Below are 13,558 nucleotides of genomic sequence, written 5' to 3'. Positions count from 1 at the left end.
TGCCAGGTGGAAGGGAACCAGGAACATCCCCTGGGCGACCGCCCAGTGCCACAGATCCTGTGCCTCCTTGGATAGGGCTGGGGATCTGGTACATCCCTGCTTCCGTATGTAAAACATTGTAGTGGTGTTGTCCGTGAAGATCCGCAACCACCTTGCCCTTGAGCGACGGGAGGAACGATTTGAGAGCCCAGAACACGGCTCGGAGTTCCAGGATGTTGATGTGCAGGAGCTTCTCCTCCGGGAGCCAGAGGCCTCTTGCGTGGAGATCTCCGGTGTGGGCGCCCCAACCTTCCAGGGAAGCGTCCGTCATCACCGTCTCCTGGTACGCCGGCGTCTGAAAGTCCTTGCCCGCCGTGAGGTGCGCTCGAACGCCCCACCACTGAATCGCCCGCCGGAACACCTCGTTGAGGGGGACCCTGTCTTCGAAGGTGCCCGTTGCCTGCATCCAATGAGCGTCGAGAAATTCTTGAAGAGGGTGCATCCGTAGTCTGCAGAGGCGCACCAGGTAGATGCAAGAGGACATCATCCCCAGGAGGGACTTGATGGACCTCACCCTGGCCACGTCCGTGGCTAGCAGGCGCTGCACTTTGCCCAGAATGGTCTTCGTCTGTTCTTCCGACGGTGCCGCCAGGCGCCTCACTGTATTGAGCTTCGCTCCCAGAAACAGGGCCACCTGCGACGGCACCAGGTGGGACTTTGGGTAATTTATTGCGAATCCCAGGTCTGTGAGTACCTGGACGGTCCTCGCAGTGTGTTCGACGGCGAGTTCCCTCGTCCTTGAGCGGATGAGCCAGTCGTCCAGGTAGGGGTAGACGTGAATCCCCTGCAGGCGCAGGCGCAGCCGCGCCGCCACAGGTGCTAGGCACTTGGTAAAGACCCTGGGGGCCGACTTCAATCCGAACGGCAGTGCTCTGAATTGGTAGTGGCGTCCCTGGACGACGAACCTGAGGAATTTTTCGGTGACTTTTGAGGATGGGAACGTGGAAGTATGCATCCTCCAGGTCCAACGACGATAGAAAGTCGTCTTCCTCCAGCTGTCCCAGCACGTGCTGGAGGGTGACCATCCTGAACTTTTGTGACCTGATGTATTTGTTCAAACGACGAAGGTCCAGGATGGGGCGCCAGCCGCCCGTCTTCTTCCTGACGAGGATGTACCTTGAGTACACCCCGGAGCCCCGGAGCCTCTTCGGGACAAGCTCGATGGCGCCTTTCCTGAGCATCGCCCGTACTTCCAACAGCAGTTGCGGGACGTGATTTTCCTTCCTGGCCACAGGTGGAACGTGAGGGCACTTCTTCAGGAATTCGATAGTGTCCTCTTGCCAGGGTATCCAGCACCCAACGGTCGGTGGAGATGGACTTCCACACGCCGACGAAATTCGTCAGCCGCCTCCCACCGGGGTGCTTCGGTGGGGGCCCGAGGCCACGGCCGGTTCAGTCCTGCTTGGAGGTGGTGGCCTTGCCGCCCTGGCCACCTTGCCGACGGTGGCGTGGTGCTCCCTGCTTGCCGCGACCCCTGTAGGCCTCCTGAGACGAGGAGCGTGCCGCCTGGCGGTAGGACGACGAGCCACCGCTGGATCCCTTGGAGGCCCCTTGTCTGCCCCCGGAGCTCCGAAAGGGCCGTCGTTGCTGAAGGGCTCCTAGGGCGCGGGCCGTCTCCGTGTCCGTCTTTATGGCTTGGAGGGATTCGTCCACCGCCTTCCCGAACAAGTTGCTGCCGTCGAACGGCATGTCCAACACCCTGGTCTGGACATCCTGACGGAAGTCGGTCGCCCGGAGCCCACCCCGTCGTCATAGGCAAACTCCGTTGCCCAGCTGGTGGAACCCGGTATCGGCAATATCGGTTGCCACCGTTATGGCATGGTCCGACGCCACCTCGCCTTCTTGAAGTATTTCCAGGGCCTCGGACCTCTTGTTGTCCGGTAGGAAGTCCAATATGGGGGCCAGCTTAAACCAGAGCTCCCTGTCGTAACGGGCCACGATCGCCAGGGCGTTGGCCGCTTTGATTGTCGTCGCCGCCGACGAAATGACCCGTCGCCCCATTGCGTCCAACTTCCTTCCCTCGCCGTCCGGAGGGGAATTCGACGTTGAGGCTCCTGACCCCGCCGCTTTCTTCTTCGCCGCCGCCGAGACGACTGAGTCTGGCGTTGGCTGGGCCCTGAGGCACAGGGGAGCAGTCTCGGGGACCCGGTACTTCTTCTCGTACCGGTCCCGTTTGGCTGGTGCTGTGGAGGGGTTCTTGAGTACCGACAGGCCCTCCTCCCAGATGTCATCGATTAGAGGCACCGCAATGACAGTCTTCCTCTTGGCCTCCCGGCGCTGATGGAGGAAACCTTCCTTTTTCTGCTCCTCCGGGCAGAGCTGCACAATTCGGCCGCCCTGGCTATCATAGCGTGGAATGAGCCAATCTCGTTGGGTGGAGAGGCACGTGCGATGGGAGACCCGTCCCGTCGTCGTCGTCGCCGCCCTCAGAACCCGTCGTCGAGCCCACCGCACCGTCATCTCCCGACTCGTGGGAGGATGAGGAGGGAACTGCAGGCCTTACGGGGGCGAGTGGAGGAGAGGGTTGGGTCCTCCGTCGTTTGTTCTGAGGACTTCCCGACGGGCCAGGTTGCGGGTCCTCCGGCCTGGGCCGTGGTAATCTCGTCCTTATCTCAGAGCATAAGGACTGGATTGCAAACAAAATGGCCGCTGAGCTATCCTGAGGCCTAGGTTCCGGCTGCGCCGGAAGGGAAGGCTGCTCTTCCTCGCCATCGTCGTCTTCCTCGGTTATCTCCCGAGGATCTTCCTTGCGGGATCGAACCTTCTCGAATTGGACTTCGAGAATCCTCACGGCCTCGGTCAGTTCCCCCTCCGAGGCTGACTCCGAGCTCGAGGAGGCTACCGTGCCCCCCCTCCCTTCTTCCATCATGGGGGCCATGACGATGGGCTGAAAAGAGGATTCCCTCCTTGGCGGCAGGGAAACTCTAGTCCCGGAGGCAGTCTCCGCTAGCGGGGTCTCTGCCGGCTTGGCCAGAGTCTCCGCGATCGCCTCGATAGAGGCCTTTGCCTGCTGGGTGGGGGCCTTCACCACCTTAGGTGCGTCCTGGGCCTTCTCCTTTGGGGGAGGGGCGACGCCTCACTCCCCCTCTCCCGAGATCGGACGGGGCTTCTTCCGAAGCTTACCCGGGGTCTCGGACTTCCTCTTCCCCGAACCGGAGCGCTGGCTCGTGGTTGACGGTGCCGGGGAAGGTGCGCCCTGCCTGGCGACCGAAGAGACCGACCTTTCGGCGCTCCCGGAGCCAGCCGACTCGCGGCGCTTGGCCTGGTGTTGGGCACCCGTCGCCGGGGCGCCCGCACAGGACTTAGAAGCCCGCTCTGACCCTTTCTTCTTCTTCTCACCCGCTAATCTTCTGGAATCCTCCAAGAGGTTGATTCGACGAAATCTTCACCCTTGAGGGGCGTAGAAAAGATCCTGCAACGGGTACCCGTTAACGGGAGTAGAAACGGTGGAGCTTGAGGCTCGATTAACCGAAAAAATGTGAAAATTCACCTGAAAAAGCGCGAAACACGCAGCAAAAGCTCGAGAGCTAAGCACGAGGACTCCCAACACTTGAACGTGCGGTAAAAATCTGGAGATGGCTGCCAGAGGCAGGGCTTAGGGAGATGGCAGTCATTGGCTGTGGTCAGTATGACGCAGAGATCAGTGATTGGTTACTACTACGAAAGACAGATCAGAAACGAAACTGATACTGATTTTTCTTTACCGAGGATTCCCAGCCTGACGACGGGGAATATTCCTGAGCATGTGAATCCATGCCAGACCCCATGCTGGAGAAACAGAGGTATAACGGGCGGTTATGTCTGCTCCCTCATCCCCCACGTGTCAGGAGCACCCAAAATGTCAGTACCTCAAGAAATATTGCCATTGGAGGCTCAGTGTTTGGTACATTTAGAGCTGTGTCTGATCTGTAGCCTATTCCAGGGGCACAAACTACACGTTGTACTGATGAACAAAGACAGAGAGAAGTGTGCAAGGGATGACGGTGCCCCCCAATGTAAGCCCAGGCACATGTTAAAATTGGACGGTGTGTTGTTTGTATCAACCCGATGGTAGAAGGCTGTGATGAGCTGTGCGGCAGTGGGGGTTGGCAGGGTTCAGTGCAGAAGTTATGTGGAACATTAACAAGAACTGTTTTTTTAATATGGACTGCATATATACCTAAACTAACATGGATTGAAGCACGTGAGACTCCAGTAAAAGTGGAACCAGGAGATGAATATCAGTTTTGTTTCCGAGGGCATGGAACTGTTCCAGTAGGCACTAACACAAAGTGTAACATGACAATGTTCATTCCAGATCTTCTTGCAAAATAACAGCGGCATTAATGAACATGTACTGTGTATGTGGCCAACAAGCATACCTGCATCTTCCACCTTTTTGCGAGGCACGTGCGCACTAACAACCTTACATTCAGCTATGCTGGTGGTGCCAGAAGTACACTTGACATTAGCACCTAACCACAAGTTGGTGCAATCGATTTCACCCTCTCTCCAACCCCCCAAAATGAAGAAGAGGCAGTCGGTGAAGTCGAGAAGGAAGAGCTTGAATTATCTGTCGGAAGAATCGTCCAAGTTGCTCAAAGCAATTCCAGATAAATACTGGCTGTACACTAAAACAGAATTAACCTTCGCGTCCCAACAAGTCTGCTGCGAATGCGAAATGATTGCAGATTGTTCGATGGGAGGTGATCCAGTTGGCAAATGACACTGAACAAGGTCTCAATTCTATTAAAAGTGAACTGAGGGTGAATTAGTTGATGACGCTTCAAAACCGAAATGTCCAGAATCCGTTGACGGCCATGTGCAAAAAGAACTGGTTGTCATGCTGTACGTACATACCCCCAAATGATGCGCAGAATGGATCATTGACACATTATAGGGGCTCTGCTATGGTCAGAAATTAACAACCTATCCACCCTCCCAGGGACATTAACATCGCCCCTGCCAGATCCTGAAAACCACATTGAGCACTGGGGAAATTTAGCGAATGACCAGGACTGTATATATCTTACGTGTACCCCAGAGAAATATGCACGGGATGCGGGTAGTTGGTGTCATGTGTGCAGGGCATGGGTTCCTAAAGATGGAGCGGATAGACTGAGAGAAAGGGAGAAGTTAGTTAATGAATGATTAACTAAAGAGGTGGGCATGTTAGGATGCATGTCCAGATCGTAGCGAATATACTGAAACATGGAAAGTAAGTACAGGACGTTGTGGTGGTAGAGGGGTGCTTCATGGATGGGAATAATCATCAGGAGTGGGAAATCAAATAGGGGGAAAGTAACAAGTAGCTTCGCAATAGAATTACATAGAATACAGTATATATACATAATAGTTATAACATGAAGTAGTGCTGCATTCAGGAGTAGGCCTCAATACTCGCAGGCCATGTGTGAAGACACAGAACAACGAGGCCTCATCCCTCACTTGATCATCACATTCCAATTTCCAGATGCAGTAAGGAACATGCCCATACAAGCACATCAGTTAGGCCTTTGAATAAATTAGACAGGAATGTGTGTAGCTGAATAGACAAAGGGCTGCGGCCCACTACCAAGGTTATATTCCCGGGAGCTGAGGCAGAGGTCTTGAGCTGCCAAAATATGAACCAAGATTTAAGACCCTAGCGCCCCACAGGATGACGGTCATTCTATTTGAACTACCAGATGTGCAGGGAAATGGGTCCAAAATCCTTCGCAAACTCGATTGATTAGTGGGACACTAGGGGTACTCAAAGGGAGGAGAACTGATAACTTGGAAAGTGGAGCACACCATGATCTATGACTTGTTCCAGGGAGAGCTAAGAGTGATGCCCAAACAGTGCGGTGGGCCCTGATGGGGGTGATGTTGTGTCTGGCATGAGAAAAGGGCTGCTTTGTTCGCAAGAACCAGGCTGACCTCGAAGTTGTCATGTTGATAACCGGGCGCATTTCACGTGTTTAGAATAAAAGGTAAGGTGGAGCCAGTTGAATTTAACCAATTTCTTTGCAGCATTCCAAGATGGACGAGGACGCTACCCCCATGTGGGGATGCCAGAAGAGAAGATAGCAGAACCAATTGAAGAATGAGCTATATGAAATTATGAGCATGTATATAGGTAGTAGCCAATGAGGGTGGGGGATTAATACTGTATATTGAGTGTGTCACAAGTGACGATTTTGGTGTTTATAACCTGAATCCTGTACCAATGACGAGAGAGAACTCCATGCCAGTGGATTCATGATACCCTGTCACGTTTCCTTTTTGTATACAAAATATAAGCTCTCGTATTTCTCGACAAAGGGTGCACCTAGCCTTTTTCCCTAATGGGTTGTGTTTTCTCGGTCTGATCACTGGGGAGATTCCCTACAAAACCATGGCATACTAACGGGCAGACAGATGACAAAGCAAGAATCTTTCTGGGCCATGGAGGAGATTGAAGCACGTGATTTAAAATAGGAATTCTAACTGGTAGAATCACTGTAAAATACATGCTCATTGGTTTAAAAGGTGCAAGGGTCACATAAATTAACAATCTGCATTGCCCACACGCCTTGCCAGTAACCATGGCAACTATCTTCTGCTTCTAACACCTCTTCTTTGAGCTTCTCAGTTAGCAATGGTTTGGCCATCAAATCCGCCAAAACCAAAAATCACCAGCCACCAATGGATGGTTGGTTGCCAGCTGAAGTTCAAACCAAGATTTAGTAATTAATGACGGTCGGTGTACGTTTTTTAAAAATCTTTACTCCCTCCCCCCCCCACCTTATCTCCAAGGTGCTTTCACAACACGTGCTGCAGTAACTCCCAAACGTTTTGTTGAGTTGGTCGGAGACTTGCATTGATAAGACGGTTCTGTGCAATTTTAACTCCTACATCTCTGCGATATGCATCCTTGTTAGGTTTGTCTGTTTTTTCAATTAAACTAGGCTTTTGGAGGGATTTCGTCATATTGATTCTCACATAATGTGTACGTTATTTTTCTGTATTCTGATTCAGTTCTTGTCCTCTTTTCTTGCAACCTCTCACGTCTCTCCACTTTCCCTGTTTGCGCTATTCCACTTTACTCCTTATTAAACTTTTTTTTTGTCAAAACGCATTTTATATTTAGAACAATGAGTGCATTTTTGGTGAAGTGCAAATAATAGCCTTTGATGTTCATTGGACTGTATTTCCTCTCTACGTATTTAAATAACAAATTGAGGCGGCTAAGGCCTGCTTATTAGCCTAATTCGTTGAACAGCAAACGTTTGTAAATAAAGGCTACATGTGATCTAGTTTTCATCGGCACAGAAATGTGGAGCGTTGCCCAATATTTCAGTTTGATGGTGTATCGGAGGGAAAGGGACTGGAAGTAACGGATTACTGTTGCTCCCGCTGGGGGTAGACCATCGATGTTATTGAAATACACATATTCATTTTTTTATTTTGTAGATGGTTTGGAATCGGCAAAACGGAGAAGCCATTTTTCGAGATGTCCCAAAGAGTACAAACACTACTGCGTCAAAGGGAAGTGCCGATATGTGGTGGAAATGAAGAAACCATCCTGTGTGTAAGTGCTAGGGGCACTATTGATTGGTACTGCCAGGGAATTAAGTTTCGTTATTTAGGGCTGTATGACTTGCATATTGCTCAGCAAAGGCACGGTGTCATTAAACGCTGTCCTGTCACAAAACCATGACGCAGGCAGGATTCTGAAGCGGTGACGGGCATTTCTCCCACTGAAACGTGAGAGTGTCGGCAAGTCTATTTTTGTATCGGAGCTAAATCTCTTCCTGGGACTTAATGCTGTGCACATTCCGAAAGCTGTGCAGTGTTTCATGAACACACGAGGAGGTGGGGTGATCTGGGATTGCACTGGCTTCCCTGGCAGTATGAGATTGCAGCCCACTTTACAAAATGTCAAAATATATGCACAGAAACACCCACCTCCCATTAGCAAGTGCATGGACGCATTCTCTCGCAAACGCTTACCTTTTGAAGGAGACCATGAATAAAGGGAATCCCGTGCTGTGCATGGTATTCCCTGCATTATTTATTTTTTGGGAATTCTTTATGTTCGCATTTCAAAATTACATCTCGAACTGTAACCACTCTCCCTTACCCCCACCTGTTAGTAACAACTTCAATGCAATGCTATTATCAATACCACATTTCTGTGTAACCCTAATTTGGCATATCGAACAATACCCAGCAGGCGCAGTCTTTGAGGACAGTCCTGGATGTTAAAGTCTTTTGTTAAGAAAGTTTAGTACAATGTTCCAGTCTTCAGTAAACAATCAGAAATCTCCCTGTAGGCAATATGTCACCCACTCTGAAAATAAAAAGTTCCATACTTTAGAAAACCATTCTGAAGTCTGAGGTGGATTTCTTCGCTTCCAATTCTGAGTAATCACAAGCAGAGCTGTTAATTGCAATATCACAAAGGTTTTCTGAACAGCTTTTGGCAGTCATCTAAAGTCCAACATAACTAACAAGCTGGTATGTAAAGAGAGAGCTGTACGAATAGAAAAAATGTCACACAGATATGAATTCACCTCACCCCAGTATTTGGCCAACCTCAGTCAGCTCATCCATGTATGTTCCCAATTCCCAACAGGATCACATTCACTCCAGCATTTATCCAATATGGTAGGTTTCAGTTGAGTGAGGCCGGCCGGAGTATGCCATTGCACCATGAGTTTGAGCCAACATTCTTTTACTTGAATCGATCTAGTGAGTTTAGGAATTGCTCTCCCATGTGTCTCCCAGTCCTGATCAGTGACCTCTCCCCCTCACACTCCCCCCCAATGTAGCCTGCCAACATTTTTTATAGATGATCTTCGTTTCGAAGGTCCATTCCCGAGTATTTTGTATCGGTTAGAAATAAGGGCCTTGGTCCCTGGATTGGATATCACTAAATGCTCAAAAGATGTTAATTCCCTCGTGGCTGCGGCCTTAATCGGGGGAGCCAGAATCCAATGTCTCACTTGGAAATATCTAAAACCTGGATTGTCCATGTAGCCCCAGCTCCTGCTTGCATTGTATAAATGATTTTACTGTTTACCCCAGAACATATCTCTGTTTCTCACACCCAGCCTACTTCCGTTATCTTAAAGCATTTGGTTCTAGGCCGGGGTAAATTGGGGGTTAAAAAATAAGGGCGTGAGAGGGGAAGGGAAAGTTGTAATGCCGTGTTTTTTCACTGCGTCGTCCCAGGTGTTTTCCACTGTGTGCATAATTTCACTCAGATGAATATTGGCTGATCTGGGTCTGCCCTCTGCTAGTTCCATCTGTACCCAGCGCTTCTCAGTTTATCCCACAGACCATTCTTTTATCACCCTGATTTGCGCAGCACAATCTGCAAGAAATTGGGGGGACCCATCCCTCCCTTGTCTGTTGGCAGCATTAATATAGCTTGTGCTAACTGCGGGGGTTTATTTTGCCACACAAATGTAGAAACTGCCTTATGTATTTTACGGAAGAAGGATAATGGTACTTTGATAGGTAGCGCTTGAAACAGATAAAGTGCTTTGGGGAGAGTGGCCATTTTCACAGAGTTGATTCTGCCCAGCCATGACATAAGTGGATCCCATTGTTTAAGTTGAGATTCAAGGTCCTTTAATACAAGGGGATAATTAGCTGTATATAAGTCTTTAAGGGGTGGGGTGATTCTTACCCCTAGCAGTGTATTTCCCTCTTTAGCCCATCTGAAACATATCCGTGCCTGCAGGTCTAAAGCCTCTGGGGTAGATAGTGATAGAATCAGAATCTCTGATTTATGCGCGTTTATTTTCGGTCCCGCCACTGCCCCAAATTTCTCAAATGCGTGCATGGTGTCCCATATCGTGTTTGATGGTTCTGTTGCCATAAGCAGCATGTCGTCGGTGTAAGCCATTATTTTTTGTTGAACACCACCATTCATGATGCCTTTTATTACCTCTGTTTGTCTAATTGTGATCAGTAAAGGTTCCAGGTGTAATGCGTATAACATAGGAGAGAGAGGACACCCCTGTTTGGTACCGCGTTGAAGGGAGATTAATGATGTTAAGTGTCCATTTATTGACAATCTTGCAGAGGGATTTTGATAGTTTGCCCTTATCCATTTTATATAATTCGGTCCAAATACCATTTTCTCTAGGGTCAAAACCATTGTACGCGGCCAAAAGCCTTTTAGGCGTCTATGGAAACTAGAAACGCATGGATCTATTTTTTCCCCACCTTCTCCGCGATGTGGCAAACTTTATGTATATTATCATGTGTTTGCCTTGATTTGATGAAACCTGTTTGGTTTGTGTGTATTAGTGATGGTAAGAGATCTACAGCCAACAACTTGGTAAACATTTTTGCGTCTAGGTTAATGGGATGGCAGGACCCACAGATTGTTGGGTCTTTACCGGGTTTAGGGAAATATTTTTTTTTTCGCTTCTTCCATAGTGGGTGAAATTTGTCCCGTAGGCGGAAAATAATTAAACAGCTTAGTTAAGATGGGAGCTAAAATGTTACTATATGTTTTGTAAAACCTGTCCGTAAAACCGTTCAGGCCAGGTGACTTATGTGATGGGAGTACCCGTATTGCCCATAGTACCTCATCCGTTGTGATAGGATTTTCTAAAATTTGGGTATCTGCTGAGGTGAGTCTTGGGAGTTCAATATAGTATTTGAATTTGGGAATCCTGCGTGTCAGATTTGTATAAGTTAGAGTAGAATGTGTGTAATTGTTTGAGGATACCAGTGGTTTCAGAGGTCGTCTCTTCACTGTGGGGAGTCTGATTTGTTGTATAATCCTGTAAGCAGCCCTTTGACGAAAATGGGTGTAGTTGGACGCAGGAGGGTAGTAGAGTTCCGGAGCACAACAGTCGGACAGGGAGAGGAACATCCGGGTGTGCGAGGAAGGAGATCAAGTCGGGTATAGTGTCTGAAAAGCACAACTCTGTAATCCCTTTCAGTTACTAACAACATTGATAGTGTAGGGATAATTTCTATATCGAGTAGGCGATTGCATTAAGGTTATCCCTGGTGGCTATTTAGGAATTCGATAGTTTAGGTTTGTCTCTGTAAACTAACTCGGGGAATAGGAAGCCCTGAGCTAGTGTGGAAAACGCTGCATTTAGATGAGTGCAGGCCGGCCCCATCGCCCTGCCAAAGAAATCAATAAAAACCATTGAACCTTCTCTGGTAGGGGGAGTGCTCTATGAGCCATCTGTGACCGTGACACAGATGTCCTTTCAAGCATATAGGTTTTCGGACTAACAGTAGATTATATGAATTCCTCAATCATTTGGTCACCAGATTTTGAACTGCTACACCAATGTTCTTTTGTCACCTTATAGAGGCAACTCTACAGAGCCTTGTTTTTGTTTTCATACATTGTTAAAAACAGAAATTGAAATGTGCTTTATATTTGTATAAAACCATAACTGTTTTCAGTTCTCTATTTCCCACCGTCACTTAAACTGAAATGAAACAAGTGCCCCTTTTAGCTGATACTGTCGATAGGCCAAAGAAAATAATAATAATTCCGCAGACACCGCTCACTGAGGCAACCGGTTCAGTAGCAAGGCCACAGGAGCCATTGTGTGTCAAATAATATCCCAAATGTTGATTATAACTGCTGTATTGATGTGGACTTACTGGATTAATGTGCAAATGGAGTCTCTGAATGTTCGCATGCAGCAGGGATTAGTGGCAGGTTGATAGTATCCTGAACATAAATGGCGTCTAGGGGCCTACACTAAAAGAAAATGTAATCAGTTGTACAAAGAATCATTTTACATCTTTACCACTAACCTCTGGTGTTGGCTTGATGGGAAATAGCCACTCACTCGAGCCTCGGATGGCTTAGGTCAGTTAGCATTAAAGCCCACACAGAACATGGTACTTCAAGCTTCAAGCTCTTGTGGCAAGTCAGAAGACGGTCACAGACTCTCAGAGGACTTGATCTACAATCTTTTCTTAAAGTAATGAGATGAAGCCTAATTTTCCATATGACTATGGGTGGTTCTTAACTATGTTACTAACTAAGGTGCTTGTTTGTCAGTCGTGAGAGTGTCCAAAGAAATAAGGTAGCTGTTCAAAAGCTACCCTAACTGACCCTACCACTAAGAAAACTAACTTAAGTTAGGAGAATGACTCCCTTCTCCTAAGGATTAATCTTCAATGAAGCATCTTTTGGGGTTGATGGTATCTTTCTGAAAGTTTCACATTCAGAGGTTGTATCCCCCTGAAATAGTCACAATCGCACGGAACAAGGCTCACCAACAAGAACGTGAGGGTCGTTTGACCCCCAAATTCAAGAATAAGAATACACTGGTTCTATATTCCATGAAATGCTGTTGTCAGAGTCACCATGTGATCAGGCTACTTAAGAAAAACTGTTGACTGATTCAGCTCGACACACAATTGAACAAACTCTTTCCTAAACCACCCATGATTGCATGCATGAGGGGTGGAAATTTTCGCGACCTACTTGTATAGGCGGAAAAAGCATATAAGATTGAAACAACATGCTGGCCATAAAAATGGCACGTTTCCGTGCCTAAGTTGCACCAATATCATGGAAGGCACTTTTGTGAAACACTCACAATCAGGTGCTAAGATTAAACTTGGAGACTTCCGCCACCTGTGGCACTAGCTGTGTCAACAATGATCTGAGCTGCCTGTCTGGAATCTTCTACGCGGAACAGACCACCAAGCATGCAAAAAAGATGGAACAAACATAAGCTTAACCTCCGTACACATAATGCTAAATTGTCAGTCGCTAGAAACTTCACTGAAAAAAGACACACAGTAGCCCAACTACGACACACAGTAGCCCAATGCCGGTCAAGTGGCACAGCGAGTAGAGCGCTTGCTTTGACATCAGTGCAGAGCCTGCGAACGCAGGTTCGAATCCCGGCAGCGCCAAACTCAGCGTTTCATCCTTCCGAGGTCGATAAATGAGCACCACACACCGTGGGTAATAATAAGCAGCGCTCAGATACCTGAGGGTTCGTAGCGCTATATAAATGCCAAATTATTATTATTATTATTATTATTATTATTATATTAGAGGCAGCATGTAGACCCCAAAGAGGTGGTGACCTGAATTAAAAATGGGCACGTGAACTATCATGGATAGACAAATTTGACTCCTTGCAACCCACAGGGATGAACAAGTTCTACCTTGGAGTCTTATGAAATAGGCTGTACAATTGAATTACTGTCCAATGCTGTGTTTGGACTACTTGATATTGAATTTGAATACATCTATTTGATATTAGTTTCACATGAGGTTTGTACAATTGTTTCATAAAATTATGTACATTACAAACAGGGCTGCCGAAGACCATGCAACACATGCATATGCTCTGGTTGAATGGAAGAATATGGTTCTTGTGAAAATAAATCAAGACATGTACGTCATAGTCACTACCTATAATCTGTCTTCTACTAGGTTTGGTGTTAGATTGTGAACATGGTACTGTAGCTCCCATTCAACTGGATAAATGCAACCATCAATTGAACACTGCATCAGCTTAGCTTGAGCTGTAGTTATGGACTATCCATTTTTTTAGACTTA

At 47.8% G+C, this 13,558-nt stretch overlaps 1 protein-coding gene across 3 annotated transcripts in view; it reads left to right on the top strand.

Annotated features, from left to right (window-relative positions):
- BTC (betacellulin) overlaps positions 1 to 13,558 on the top strand; it is a 392,756-nt gene that overhangs the window by 200,198 nt on the left and 179,000 nt on the right. For all 3 annotated transcript variants that reach the window (XM_069630652.1, XM_069630651.1, XM_069630650.1), the window contains exon 3: positions 7,453 to 7,570. In XM_069630652.1, the coding sequence (XP_069486753.1) occupies positions 7,453 to 7,570 (118 nt within the window). The remainder of the gene's footprint in view (positions 1 to 7,452; positions 7,571 to 13,558) is intronic.

This window comes from Ambystoma mexicanum, chromosome 6q (genome assembly GCF_040938575.1).
Source record: "Ambystoma mexicanum isolate Mex_15411 chromosome 6q, UKY_AmexF1_1, whole genome shotgun sequence".
Taxonomy (NCBI): Eukaryota; Metazoa; Chordata; class Amphibia; order Caudata; family Ambystomatidae; genus Ambystoma; species Ambystoma mexicanum.
Note: the sequence above shows the minus strand (reverse complement) of the source record. Positions and strands in the feature narration are given on the sequence as shown.